Source organism: Anabrus simplex, chromosome 1 (assembly GCF_040414725.1).
Source record: "Anabrus simplex isolate iqAnaSimp1 chromosome 1, ASM4041472v1, whole genome shotgun sequence".
In the NCBI taxonomy this organism is placed as follows: Eukaryota; Metazoa; Arthropoda; class Insecta; order Orthoptera; family Tettigoniidae; genus Anabrus; species Anabrus simplex.
In genome coordinates, this window is record NC_090265.1 from 548,029,734 (window position 1) to 548,045,748 (window position 16,015).

The window sequence follows — 16,015 nt, forward strand, 5'->3', positions numbered from 1 at the left end:
GGGTTTTAATTAAGTAATGATGTGTCAGGGAGTTTTGTATATGATTTCCATTGATATTTGAATTTAGCGAGACTTTTCAGGTCAAGTCACTAGAGTGCCACCATCGAATTGTCTCCCATTTTAACAACGCTAAATCTGTAAGTGTTGCGTATTGTCTCTACTGTATTTGGTATTACTGACTATGAATTCGGGCCTAAAAGTCTGAATTTCGTTAATGGGACCGACATACTTCGAATTACGAATTATCTGTATTTGAAATTAAACAATTTAAATAGCATGCAAAACCGTACCTCATGTTTCCGGGAATGAAAGCTTCTTCGAATTATCAAGGTTCTACTGTACATATACAGGGTTATTCACCTAAGGGCCGGTTTCATCAACGTGGGTTAAACCTTAACCCCGAGTTACACAGTTTTAACTCTGAATTTGACTGTTCATTCCGTTTCATCAAGGAGGGTTATTTTTAACTCTAGGTTAAGACCGGAGTTAAGTTAACCCCTCCTTTCACCTGGGTTAAACTGTTTATTCGAGGTTAAAAGCAAAATGGTGTGCGTAAATCATGCATTTGATGCAGAGTTGCTTTATTTAGATTCGTTAAACGGTGTTCCTAACAGAAATAGGCCTATAATAAGGAGGAAAGACTTTAAAAATCTATCTGAGGAACAATTTCTGAAGAGATAGACTTCAAAAACCGTCGTCAGTAGATTCGTCAATGAAGTTCGCGAGAGGTTAGAATACACAGCTGATGGAAACATTCTTGGGCGTGCGAACTAAACTAGAAACTACATTGACCGTAATAGTAGCAACAGCGGTATTGCACAATATTACTGTGGAGACCCGAGATGAACTTCCCCCCACAGGATTTGACTCTGCATCAGTATCTCACAGGAAGGAGAAGGAATAGGAATGTTGGAATTGAGAATGACATCATTCTTCACATTGATAACGACAGCACTACAGTGGCATATAGGAATGCAACTGCACAACACCACTTCAATAGTACAACACCTATGAACATTATACTGTGTATTACGTAGTGGTTATACAGAAATGCACTTTGAAATTAAATTGTATATTTATTTACTTTCGAGTGTGATATTGCTGTGAAGGTGTGCCAACTTTCAAAACACAACTCTTGGCACAGAGAAGCTAAATTTTTTGTAGAACTGTTTTAGTTGTTTCGTAGATCGCACTGTAACGTGGGCAATATTATTAAATTCCCCTGTTATTCTTTCCCATGTATCCTCCTTTTCTTTTAATTTTATACCGTCAATCTTCTTGTATTACTTCGGCAATCGGTGGCTAATTCAATAAGTAATGATTTTTCTAAAGCAGAAAAATTCGTGCCACTATTTCTCTTCTGCACTTCTTTCATTTTTTGTTCAAGATCACGAAATATCTACCACGGACCTGAGGAAGAAAACGAAATACCGCGCAAGAAATGAACAAAAGAACCACGCAAGAAGCGTGTTCATGATTTCTGATTTTTAGTCACTGCCCCCTTGATTATTAGGGCAGCTGTTTCCTGCGAGGGTTAACGCGGTGTTAGTTAACCCTTTGCCGAAATAGCTTGGTGAAACGCGTGACTTTTAAGAATGAGTTAACATATTAACCCTAAGTTAACAAACCCGTCTAAACCATTAAAGATATCGGTATTCTGTTTTCATATTCGTAAACTATATCCAGGGGATTGTAAAATAATGCTACGTATTCTCAAGGGGTAATTAATAACGAAGATATTAATACTAACTCCATATTTTTAATGGAATGGCACGAATACATATGGCTTGCCAAAAAGTTCAGCTGCGTACAAGTTCAAATATGTAATTATTTTAAAAATTGGACCATTACTTTTTGAGATATCAATGAAAACCGCATTTGGGCTTTTGCGTGCCGCATTAGACAGTGTACGTTCGGCCAAGGATGTATTGGCACGCAAGCTGTTTCCTGACATTGATTCCAGCCACGACCGGATACCTGGCACGTACTGTAAATTATCGTACAGAAAATGTGATGTACCGTAACATACTGTGGGTGTGCAAGGTTATTGTATGTATGTGTAACAGGTTGTGCTCAGTTTGGAGTCTTTCCCCACAGATGAGAAGGATTAGGAAAGGATGTTGGCCGTGGCCTATCTCAAAGGTACCAAGTCGGAATAATTATTTTATTTCTTTTAAAAATATCAACCGTCCCTGTCCTGTCATGAGTTCGTCTGTCATACACACTTTGGAAACCCATCACATGTGTACGATATGCTTACAGGCCTGGTATACATTCTGTGGCTGCAATCACACCCAGGAAACTACTTGCGTGTCAATATGTCCTTGCCCGACTGCATGCAGTCTAATGCGGCGTGCAAAACCACGCATGTTGTTCTTATTGATATCTCGGAAAGTAACTGTCCGATTTTGAAAATACTTACGTATTTGAACTTGTACACAGTTGATCTTTTAGGCCAGCTGCATGAATTTGTGCCGTTCCATTTAAAATATGGAGTTTGTATTATCTTGGTTATTTATCACCCCATGAGAATAAGTACCACATTATTTTAAAAGTCCCTGGGTATCATTTACAAATATAAAAAGAGAATATAGATATCTTTAATGGTTTAGACGTTATTTCCATGTAACACCTTAGGTTAATAACCCTCTATATACATGAAGAAATGATATAAAGTACAGGTACCTGCATGAAGATATCAGCATCTCAAATTTTACCTTGTACCGATACATTATGTCCTAGACTTCATATTTTGAAACAGTCTGTGATTTTCTTTTGAACACTCCCAGACACAAATGGATATTCAAGGCAGTCAGCAACCACTGCACTGGAATTTAACACATTCTGGCACATCACTTCGTCGTCATCATCATAATTTCCCTTTATCCAGCTGTAGCTGGGTAGGGGCGAATATGGTTCCTCTCCAGTTTCTTCAGTCTTTCCACCACTCCTCCTCCAACACTGTGTCCCAGTCCAGGTTTCTTTCTATAATGCTGCGTTTGATTGGTATCCTTCCATCTCAATCGTGGTCGTCCATGGCCTCTCCTGCCCTGCGTATCATCTCTCAATTTCTGTGTGAATGGCCCAGCTTTTCCTCTTTTCTTCCTCCACTACTTTCTTGGCCAAATTCTTTGCCTCCACATATTTTCTTCTACTTTCTTCAGTCTTAGATGTTTTCCATGCTTTCCATGCCATTTTCTTTTCCTTCACTTTAATCTTTACCCTATCATTCCACCAGTGTGTTTCTTCGTCTTTCACATTTCCTGATGTTCTACCACACACCTTTTCTGCACATCCAACCAGTGCTTCCTTAAATCTTTTCCATTACTCTTCAACATTCCCCACCTCTGTCCTGGGTACCAAGGGTATTATTTCCCTTTGAAATTCTTCTTGTATGCTTTTCTCCTTCAACTTCCATACTTTAATTCTTTTCTCTCTTATTAATTGGGGTTTTTCAATCTTTCCAACTTTCAATTTTCCTATCACAACTCTATGATCTCCACCTAAGGCTTCTTCAGGCATGGCTGTTACATCTACAAGGTTCTTCCGGTGTTCTTTCTCTATGATTATATAATCAATCATGGTCTTAGTTCGTCTGTCTCCCCAACTACACCTGTAATTTTCTGACTGTTCTTCCTAAAGCAGGTGTTTCCAACAATCATTTGATTCCTCATGCAAAAATCCACCAACAACTCGCCTTCTGGATTTACATTTCCATATCCAAAGGGCCCTACAACGTCTTCCTTTCCTTGTCTTTCCATTCCAACTTGTGCATTTAGATCTCCCAACAATAGTACTTCCTTACCTTCTGTCTCTCCACTTCCTCTAAGAAGTCCTCTGGATGTTCATCTATGCAACCAGTTTGTGGGGCATACAACTGAAATAGATCTTTCATGCCATTTTCAAACTGGAGTCTCATCATCATCATCCTATCGCTGATGTACTTCGTATATTCCACATATTCTTGGATTTCTCTTCTAAGCATGATGGCCACTCCATTTTTTGCTTCAGGTCCTCCGCTGTAATACAACCTGTATCCTTCTCTCAGAGGGATCTCCCCTGTACCCCTCTTCTTGGTCTCGCACAGTCCAAGTATGGCTATATCTTTCTCTATCATGAAGTCAACCAGTTCTTCTGTCTTTCCCGTCAGTGTCAGTACATTTACTGTTGCAATTTTGATGTAGTTTGGTGCTGGCTGCCCATTTTTCACAGTTCCCCCAGCACCTGAAGAGCTGCGCGTCTCTTTTAGCAGGGGACACCCTAACCTTTTCGGAGGCACCATATCTGCTTTGTCCATATAGGCTATTGTTAGGATGGGCTCGCCACACCCAAAGGCATCTTATACCTACTGCCAGGTTCAAAATTAGGCCGCCCCTAACATAGCCGCTCCTCTGGGGTACAGGCGCTACGGGTATGCCCCTTCCGCCATCTCCGCCGTACCGAAGTCCACCTTCTCCGCCATAGATGCCGTTGAGGTTTTCACTCGTAACACTGAGCTGGGACCCATACCAGATGTTACACTCCGGGTCAGTGTGCTCTGGGACTCGCCTAGGCAGGGGCGCCACTCCCTGGGTAAGGCTGCCTCCAAAGAGGGTCCCTACCTGCTACAGAGGAAAATCCTGAAGACTACGTGCCATGTTTGTTGCCTACACAAAGAGTCAAATTCTGTTGAACACTTTGAGGCAAATCTTCCTCTTCCTCCTCATCATCACAGATTCCTATCACTTATAACACCTATTGTTTCAGGAATCGATACATTGGAATACATGCCTTTTATATTACTTCGTGTTACTTTCCTCTAATTCAGAGTCCTTGGTTCTGTTGCAAAAGAGTATTGCTGTCGAAGTAAACTTAAAATGTTTCTTTAAAAAAAATCAATATAAACTTTGCCAAAATATAGGTTGGACTGTTCCTAAAATTTACTATTGAACTTACGGATGTGTTTATTTCATGAATAGTGTAGTTTTACTATTCTTTTATGACATTTAAGATATACAGTAAAACCTCGTTGAGACGTTTCTACAGGGGGCAACAAAAAAGAACATGTTAAGCAAGAAAACGTACTACTGAATATACAAAATAAAAACTATCCAAGACTTTTTCCGACATGAGGGTATTTTACGTTGCATATCCGTGGGTACAGTGTAAACTATATCTACCGTATCTATAGATAAGAGGAAAGTATTATTAAAAGGTGTGAAAAACACGAGAGAACAAATATGAAAACCTTTTCTGCTGGGGCTCATAAAATAAGTGCACTGAAAGTTTTGTGAAAAACACCAAACACCAAATCTGAAAACATGTGCACGGGAGCCAATAAAAATACCAAAGTATTATTGCAGATCACACTCTTTCTAAAATGTTAGTAGAAGCCTTTTATTTCAGAGCAGGGGGTTACTAAACATTCTCTGGTCACACTCTTTGACAATGAATGGGTGGTTACACTCGACCCTGTGCGACTGGCAGGAATGACTTTCGCCGCCATTTTGAATCGAACGAAACTTCGACCAACTTAAGTGATCGAGTCGAAACTCAAAGGTGCACGTTCAACATTTGCGACCTCTGCTTGCTTCAAGATGCGGACGCCCAGTCTAGTTTCTGACAGATTTTAATTTTGTCTTAATTAGTTAGGAATTTCATGACTTTGAAGTGCTGATGTCATACTTCTTCGCTATTTCTCCTTTCTTTCCTCCTTTCTCCACTTCCCAAAGTATTTTACATTTTTCTTTGCAAGAAAACGGCTTTCGCTTCTTTTGATCCATATTGGCGAAAGAGATAACTGGCACACTTATAACCACACGCAGTGGCGAAGCGTGAACTAAGTAAGCAAGAAGTCAGATTTTTTAAATTTAAACTATTTTAATCATATTATATATGGAATTTTGTTTTCGGCACATACAGATCTATATCCAATACTATATTAATGACTGAAACTAAGACAAATCCTATAACAGCCTATAATCCTACATGCACTAGTTTTATCTTAAAATGTAGACTAAATGGGCAGCGAGAGTTATCAAATAACATGTAGAATGAAAAAATGCTATGTAGATTTAATAAGAGAAATAAGAAATGAATGGATTTTCGTACAAGTCACCTTAAACAATATTCTTGTAAAGGAGTTCAATCCGCCTGTCCTTCATTTCAGCAAATATATTTATTACCCTCGTCTTGAAATCAGGCAAATTGCTAAGATGCCACAGCAGTTCCTTCTCTATATATAGCTAGAGTTTCCAAGTTACAGTCTCTGGTTGGTCACTGAATTCCGTAAATAGGTTTTAATTCGTTTCGAGGAACTCATAGTTTCTTCACTAGAAACTGACGTTAACAGAATATACGGCATCAAGTTAAGCAATTTCGTTGTTTCCGTGTGCACACTCCGGAGTTCATTATAAGCCAATAGTTGTGGGGGTTATAATACCTTAACTAATATTGGCGGGCAAGAAAATGCATGTACTTAAAGGGTTTTCATGTTGTCATTAATTTATTAGGTGTAAGTTTGCTATATTTCGTATTTGAATATTATTTTATTTTTAGACGTGTCTTATAATAAAATAAATTCAAATTAACTACATTAAAAGCATGCTTGAGATGGTAGCCAATGAGAGCAAAAGAGATGCTGGCAAGTCTGTCTACTGGGCTGAGAAATCTTGCTATAGGAAAGTCATAGTTCCACAGTCAGCACCTACAGATAGCGTTAGTGTTGCTCTATCTGAAAGCTTTGAAAATCAATGGGATCATATACAGAATGGACAGTGTTTACTTTCGCCTACGTGCTTCGTGTAACTGACACGAGCCCTAACATTGCTGAAGTGAGACGAAAATAAGTAAAGCGGGGAAATAAGATAATGTCATGAATGTGGAAATAATTAACGTTCTAAAAATAGTTCAATTAACTAGACAGTATTTCGTTCACAAAATGTTAAGGGTACACGCTGTCTACCCTGTCTCCCCTGACGTCTCGCCCCTGACCACACGTTGCTTCGTGAACAAAAGATAAACTATGAACACGTCATGAGATGTGAATAAACGAAATGCAGTGCTGAGTGTAGAGATGTGAAACCGTAATGTTCATTGGTTGATTGTACATGTGGCGTTCCTATCCAGCCAATAGCATTACTTCTTACTTATTGGTGACTTTGATATTGATATCCAGCTCGACCAATCGCGTACATGTATGGAAAATTGCTACCTGAACCGTATCCTGTAAACGCAGATACTGTAATCCAATATGGGCACCCCAGTATTTCAAGATATTTTTATTAATAGAAAATTGCCTTTAATTTGAGTTTTATGTATAAAAAATTAATCCTGTATAATGACTTTCAGTACTGTACACCAAAACTGAATAAGATAATCTTCACGTGCTGTTGGGTAGGCAACCTGCTCGTCAGAATTGTAATGCATTTGTGTAGTTTCACCTGTGCGTTGTATAGTGTTTGCCGCCTGGTATTAGCTGTATAGAGACATGTTGTGCGAAATACGCGGCGATTAAAACAGGATGAATTTCAATACTGTCTTGAAGGAAAAAGGTGTCAAATAGAAGCAAAAAGCCTACATTTTAATTAATTAAACTGAAAGTTCGAAATTTGTTACAATGAAATATTTTAAGACATTAAGTACGTAAAAGGGAAGGGGCCTAAAAATAATTCCGCTATTCTGAACATTTTCTTAAACTGATGTTCGTTATAATGGTATTTTACTGTATGTGATGTGGTAATTCTGTATAATACAGTGTTCTGCATTTTTGACTGAAACAAGCTGTTATTGACATATTTTTAGTGGTTATTATGCTATCTGGGCAGCTTCTCAAACCACTTCCCTGGATGTAATCCAGGTTTACTTGTGTACATGTTAAGAGAAAAAAACTCTTTCGCATTGTTCTGGAATTTAATTCCGCTATATCATCAACACTTATAGCTCTCACTACAGTAGAACCTCGATTATACGTTCCCGGAAACTAAGTTTTCCCGTATTTTTCGTTCAAATTACGTGGTCCCGCGAGCATCCTAATTAAATCATGTTTTAAAAACTCCCACATTATCCGTTTCTCGAAAAAACGATTTCCTGGATCAACCGTCCAGAAATTTGTCCCATCAATGCTAAATCCTCAATCATGTGTTTTTCAAGAAACTGTATCTTACGAAAGGACGTCTACGGCATACTTACGGATCTTGGTGTTGACGTCCCGACATTGCGGTAATTTGAAGAAGTACTGTACTGAACTTGCATAAGGGATCGTCTTAGCATCGCATTCGGGTAGTATTGTTTAGAGAATCCTCGGAAATCATGAAGCAGAGAGTGTCCACGACAATTGTAAGAAGACAGAGCGCATTTCGACAGCTCTTATTTGAAGACGGAACGAGTTTCATCAAATGTTTGTACTTGCAAAAGGTTTTTTTTATTACTTTTTTGTAGTGTATCGCCGAACAGTTTTTCGGCATTTCCCCCAGGGCACTGTATAGTCACTGGGCTTTCAGGCAGCAATTGAAACTGCTGATTCTTAAGTAACACAAATTTAGTATTTTAATGTTATCGTATACGATTGTTATAGAGACCAGAACAGATGTTGCACCTTGCATAAAGCCACGGGAGGTTTTGGGATTGCTTATTACTGTTTTCGTCCTAATATAAGACTGGGAATTTCAGGTTTTTGTGTTAAAATGTTATAAAAGCCGCAGTCGTTTTATTTGCGCACGTTACATTTAAAAACTGTATCATTTTGCACTCGTACCGACTTGTACAGCGAGCGCGCTTTCCAGCTGAGCTCAAGGTCGTGAATAATCGTAATTTCGGGAGTGTGAATTATATTTTTCTCTTTGCAATTCGATTATGATTACTGATGGGCAGAACTAAATATAATGCATTTGAGAACTTGAGGATTGATACTTTCGAAACCATATCTCGAGTTCAACATAACCTTTAAAAGTCGATGTAGGCCTAATTTACTGGGTACATGATTTCCATAAACTGACTAGGAACAGCATACTAGTGACCCAATTACAATGGAAGATTTGAGAAAAAAGGATTTTTGCCATCATATTGGACGCTTTTGAATCGAATGTGCTTTATTTTATTAGATTAGAGAATGAAAAACTACTTGTGGTCAATTGTTGTTTGGCTTGGCATTACGGGTATTAGATTTTTCGAAGAATTTGGCTGATTCAAGTTGCTGAACTGAAAGAAGTTTTCAAAGGAATATGACGAAGTTTTCAGAGGAAACTGAAGAAGTTTCCCCGCTAAACTGAGTGTAAAGTTTTGAGATTTTTAAGTCGCGTACCAGTAATTAACATTTGAAGCCAGCCCCGCAGTCTAACTTGCCTGCCTCTCACCCGGAGGGCCCGGGTTCGATTACTGGCCAGGTCGGGCATTTTTAACTGGAAATGAGGGCTGGTTCCAGGTTCAGTCATTCTACGATTACCTTTAATTGAGGAGCTATTTAATGGTGATATGGCGACCCCGGTCTAGAGCCAGGAATAACGGCCGAGAGAGGATTCGTCACACTGACCATGCGTCGCCCTGTAATCTGCAGCCCTTTGGACCGAGGGCAGTCGCTTGGTAGGCGGAAGGCCGATTGGGGCTGTAGTTTGGTTTGGTTTAGGGGCGTTTGAGATTATAAGTATACGTATTTCATTTTGGTGATGTTTAGCCAAATTGTTGATGGTCCATTCGTTCCCGGATCTTCAGTTTTCCCATATTGTACGTTTTTCCGCGGTCCCTCCAAAAACGGAGAATCGAGGTTCCACTGTAGCACTAAAATCATCACCTTCATTTAAATACCTTGCTATTTCTTATCTTCAGTGAAGCCATGTTGCTTGACTACAGCTGTTTTCAAATGTGAAAGACCTTTTGACAACTCCCCTCAAGGGAAAGAATATGGTTTCAACACAAGTCCAGTTATGTCAATAGATAACAGGAGAAATATTAAATTCTTGTAGTTTCTTATAGTTGAGTTTTTTAAAATGACTTGGAACAGTTATTCTGTATACATGAATTAATTTTTTACAGTTGTTATCCAGTCTTCAGGAGGTCTTAGTAAGGATGAGATCGAAAATATGGTTCGCAATGCTGAAACGTATGCTGCTCAGGACAGGATAAAGAAAGATCGTGTGGAAGCTGTGAATCAGGCAGAAGGAATCATTCACGATACGGAATCAAAGATGGAGGAATTCAAGGCACAATTACCCAAGGAAGAGGTGAGCCATTTTCTTAATTCAAGTATAGATATGGGAAATATTAACTTCAACAGTGCTTTGTACAAAACTTTACAGACAGAATACTGAAAGGCATTACAGTCGATAATTAAAGAGTGCATCCAAGGTTTTGAGCTTGTACACACAAAAATTGAGACAGCAAAGTTGCTGACTTGTGTGTGGGAAAGGGAAAATTCCTAGATATTGGCTTCTTTACTGAACTTCATAAAAACATATTTGTAGTGGATTTGCCATCGTTAAAATATCTTGGTTCGTCCCATAATTCTTGTTAAATTGGAATTGCTCTTTATAGGAGCATATGTAACTAGAATCCCAGTAGCAGTTAAACATGTCTGAGGTGAGGAATATTCATAATTCATGACACACTGCACTCTTGCTTCATTGTTTCTAGACTGTAGTAGTTAACTCACTCAGACATAAAATGATGGCAGTATTTTTTCTCTCCAAATTCTGTGCTGGGAGACTTGTCTGAGTATATAATTGGATTAACTTACTGCATACTGTTTTTATATTTTAGTGTTGTGAAGTTGTTTCTCTATAAGAATTGCTTTAATTTTTCAGTGCGACAAACTTAAGGAAGAAATAGCCAAAGTTAGGGAAGTTGTAGCGAAGAAAGATGAAAGTGATCCTGAGGAAATCAGGAAACTGACCACTTCCTTACAGCAAGCATCCCTGAAACTCTTTGAGATGGCCTATAAGAAAGTAAGTGTAAAATAATTTTGCGAGTAAGAAAGTCCTTATATTCTTAAAGTAGAAATTAATCACAACAATTTTTCATGTTTGTCAGTGGTATATTACTTCATAATCATTTTACCTTAGGATACACCAAGGTTAAGGCAAATATAATTTCTCTCAAATTTACCAAATCTTTTCAACCACTTCTTACATCACCATGGTCTTTTATGTGGTCCCGTTGATTTATGCTATCCGTAACCAGGTTTGTGCTTTGTAATCTGGATCTTCTTTGATCTCTTTCCTGTCATTCGTAACTCCATAGTTTTTAGAATTCTTTTGCATTTGTCTGTTGAATATGTCCAGAGTTACAGTATTTATTTTCTCCATTTTATCACTCTCTCTTTGTCTTCTGATAACTTTATTTCATTTCTGCTGCTTGTCTTTACCTCAGCTGCACGTTGCGATAGACGTGTCGTGCATTGTATTCTTTTCTTACTTTGGTGTATCCATTGTAGATTATATACTGAATTTACTTGTGTAATTTTTATGTTCCTTTTGACAATGTGTTTTTTAACTTTGGTATAAATTTATTTTTGTACCTATCCTTGTAAATATTAGGAGTCATCCAGCAGGGTTTTTTGGAAGTTGTATCACAGACACATGTAACATTTTGAAAACTTTTTGGGTGTTCACTTTTCTAGACTTTGATGGAAGGAAACTGGGTGCTGTTTGCTATATTCCTGAACACCATTGCAGTTACTCTGTCTTTACTTAGTAGCCTGGGCCTGACATCTCTCAATGGAAAGCTAAGGATTTTTGTGGTAAAGCACACCAATTTGTCTGTTTTGTCTGCGTTTTAAAAAATCTTGTCCGCAACAAAATTGGCAAACTTAATTTTGTATAATTCTGCAGTGTTCGGATCTCCAGTCAGCTGTTCTCCTCGAAGTTATTTTGCTATGCCATAATTTAAAGTTTTTCAGCCATCCTGAATTGGCCTTGAAATCGGGCGATCCACCCATTTTTTGTTGAAGGACTTGTTCACAAACAAGAGGTTCTTATATTGGTTCACCTTTTTTTTTTTATACCTCACATAAGCAGGCCTATGTGTAACTTGTTGATGACTACTGATAAATAAATATCATGAATAAAAATATATAAATAAATAAAATACTCAAACTTCATGAAATACTTGAAATAAATTAAATTAATAAAAATAGTTGATCGAAATGTCCGTAGTATGGGCGCCAGAGTTCACCAGAATGGATCCCTCGAATTTTGATAGAGCATGATAAACTTTATATCCCAGGGCGTGTACATAATGCTGCATACTGGTACATCTGCTGCAGGCCTTACCTAACCTCCTGAAAATGACTAAATAGGTAGGAACTGCACCTAGGTTCATCAAACTCCACTGATTCTAAAATAGCTAACTATATTCTTAACAAATTCTGTGCATGAGCACCTCAACACACAAAATTATACATATTATACACACACAAAACATTGCTGGAAGACTCCATATTTACAACAACAATAATGAAAACCGTGGGAAAACGAAAGCGAGAGCTAAGCTACCATTTGTAGATAGTCCGATGAACAATGTACATATATGTAGATAAATACCCTTCACTGTCTCTGTATCAATACTACTTGCCAATTCTCATAATCAGCACTTTTAACATCACACAGATACTGTACCTCGTAATACTGTGTTCACAGACTTTAACACTTGTTGTAAAGATGTATACATTTAAGTAACACGCTTATTGATCCTGAACATAAATTATGGAAAGTCTGAGATAGCTTTCACCAACATATAATGCCAGGCCGCCACAAGTGCTACAATACTTAATGCGCAAGCACTCCACAATCAGCCACTTTCCACTAACATAAGACTACGCTCCACGAACGTTTGAAGTCCAGTCCATTTCAGCCGTGTCACTCCAGTACCGTGTATCAGCACCACTTCCTTCCCGTACAGTGTGTCAGTTGTGGTTCTCTTCCGTAGTGATTGTCTGGTTCCCGCCGTTTGATCAACCTTTATAGACATCAGCATTCCCCTTCCTCTCAGATGATACGCCTGGATTGGTCCTTGCCAGCCAATCATCAGTGATCCTTTTAACAACACCATGGCCTGAACTTCCCCTTTGTGCCAGGACATAAACGCTGGGGTATATCACGTGAGTCATCGAACTTTCCTAGTACCACAACAAGCTCATCTCAGACTGGGATATATACATGACTCATAGAACTTCCCGACAGCAAGTATATCTCAACAAACACTGGGATGCCCACATGAGTCATCCGAATTACCAGAGTACAAGATAGCAACGTTTTCCCACTCGTGCAAATTACACATACTACATATATGGTTACCTTCCAGCTTACAAAGATTAATAACAAAATATACAAATGAAATACTGATAATAATAAATAATAATAAGTATAATAATAAATCGAATACTGAAAATATCTCTCACTTCTACATACAGTGCGAGGGTGTGATATATGTACTATCACACATGTAATTCATAGTTGTTAGCTGTTCATAATGTTGCACATTTCTTAGATCCATCTTGAGAATCCAATTTAGAGGCAAATTTTACTTAAACTGTCTTTATTGACATAAATGTCTTAAGAGCTGCAGGTCACCAAAAATTTCTGTGATGAAATAGTGTTGTAACAAAATGTGTGATGCAATGTTACCTATCAACAGTACCTTGAGAACTGTACAGGCCAGAGAGGGAGAGGAGAGATATGGCCAACCTGAGATCAGCGATGTAGTGCAAGTCTCATCTTCAATTGGGTTGGTAGAGGGAGAGATGGGAGTTCTTTCAAATTTCTTTAGACGCAGATTGAGCCATCCCCACTCCGTACAGCATAGGTGACCACAGTTGAGAGGACTAAGAGTGAATCATGCCTACGCTTTTTTTTTTCAAATGCTTATTTAAAAACACTGAAGGTTCAAGTTCGTATTATGATGCGCTAGTGTATTTCAAACTAGAAAGATGTTTCACTGCAGTGTATTTTATTCCTATCTATAAATTCTAAGCAGTAGTGGGTAGTGTTATTTTTGGTTTTTGCACAATTTTTAAAGGATTTCTTTTATCTTACTGGTGATCTGAACATGGCATAATGTTTTTCAGATGGCAGCTGACCGTGAGAGCAGTTCGGGTGCCAGCAGCAGCTCAGAGCAGACTACTGAACAGGAGGCAGAGAAGAAGGAGAAGAAAGAGGGCAAGAACTGAACGAATGGAATGTGATGTGGTGTGTGTGACTGAGAAATTTAGATAAAAGTACCTGGTGGGCTTGACATGCTGATTAGTGACATTATAAACTAGTTATGAACACAGTTTCGAGAATAGATGCGTAATCAGCAGGTAAAAGAAACCAGTTTGTAAATTAAATTGTATGTTTGTTGCCGATAGGTTATCATACTTCTTCTGTAGACTGTATGGATAGAGAATTTGGCGTACTCCCAAGTCTAAACAATACTACTACATTCTCGATGGGTGTGCTTGTATTGGAACGTGGACTGTAAAAAGTTCTTGTAACGATAAAAAAAAGAGAAAACACTTGCCTAAGATGTTTTATTTACACAAATTTCAATTTCAAAAAAGGCATTATCTACATTTTTTGTAATTTTGAAAGTAAATCTGCTAATATTTCCAGTCTAACACACAGTTTTGTGAAATGGATCTGCTGTTTATTTACTGTAATGTTTCTCATACAGTCTCTGCAGATATGGGCCATGTATGTGCGAGTGTATGCGAGTTCTGTTTATGAAAGAGGAGGGGCTGTATGAGCCTGTTGTGTCTAATTGGGTAATAAGTATTAGACTTCTGCTGTTAAGTTTAGTAACAGGCAGCACAATTGTTGCTTTTGTTACGTACTCTTGTGTGTTGCACCCCCCTTCGATATCTTATAAGTTCGTTGTATAAAGTTATGTTTTGTAGATAAGATAAAAAAAAATAAAAAAAAATACTTGATTTCTGTTACAATATTGCTTCCCAGAATTTTAGCCCACCTTAACTTCCATTTTTCTTTTAACTTTATCCTAATTTATACAAAGGAATTCTTAGCATTTATCATACAATTGTATCATTCGAATTTCATTTGAGTATAGTAATTTTTACAGGATGTTTTTTCATTTTTCTTCAGGAAACGACCCAAAGTTCCATTTGAGCAGATATTAGTGCTGAGCTCAAACAGTTCAGATGGAATTCAGTTCAGTTCATGTACCTTATTGTAAGAAAATGGGAATGCTTTGCAATTGCAAATTTTGCAAAAACGTAGTTTTATGAACGTAATTACTTTTGATACACAACCTCAAAGCCTTTTTTCTAATTATTTGAACTCTTGAAACTACAAATTTCATACTGTGTAATAAATTTGCTATGTTGAAGAAAAAAACAAAAAATGAGGGATTCGCTAAATATAAGCACGAAATTTTCATTTTGAAACAATTTAATCTATTTCTTTGATAGCATAGAGTTCATGCTAGACAAACGATCATTTATGTATTGGAATTCTAAAATATTGAATGTTGGTCTATATCAAACTTTATAATCTCTCGTTGAAGGAAATCCTCTGAGAGTTGTCATAACTGGCTTTGGTGCTGAGTTTGCTGCCTGCTACACAGAGGGAAGCGTGTGCATGGATAGTCATTCTGTTTGTGTGTACTTGAAACTCTATAAAATGCCTAACCATAAAATATCTGTGGTTCTGCAAGGAATAGAACTTTCCAGTGTGAAAAGCATTGTTTTTATTGCAGAGATAAGAATACCATAATGTGCAAATGCAAGTTTTGTAGCTGTCGGATGTTGTGGAATGGAAAAGATTCCATCCAAAAGCACTTAATGTCTACAAAACATCTTAAAGCAATCAGTTCTCACAAATAAGACAAAACATCTCGCATTCAGACCTCGGTTACCATGTGTTTTAACAGTAACAGTGTGTAGCCACTAATCTACTACGCTGGCATAGAAGGGGAAGAGGCGTTACTTCCAGGTGGCGGATAGGGGCGTCCTAACCGGCTTGCTGGCGGACTTGAGGGAAATAAAATACCTCTCGCGGACCAAACACATTACCCCCTTGGGTGGGGGATGCAGATGACGAATACTCGC

The 16,015-nt window shown here is 38.0% G+C and overlaps 1 protein-coding gene across 1 annotated transcript in view; it reads left to right on the top strand.

Annotated features, from left to right (window-relative positions):
- Hsc70-5 (Heat shock protein 70 cognate 5) overlaps positions 1–14,890 on the top strand; it is a 177,274-nt gene extending 162,384 nt beyond the window's left edge. Inside the window, exons 12-14 of the mRNA XM_067135526.2 lie at positions 10,009–10,196; positions 10,776–10,916; positions 14,036–14,890. Of these exons, the coding sequence (XP_066991627.2) occupies positions 10,009–10,196; positions 10,776–10,916; positions 14,036–14,137 (431 nt within the window). The 3' untranslated portion in view covers positions 14,138–14,890. The remainder of the gene's footprint in view (positions 1–10,008; positions 10,197–10,775; positions 10,917–14,035) is intronic.
- The last annotated feature ends 1,125 nt before the right edge of the window (positions 14,891–16,015 follow it).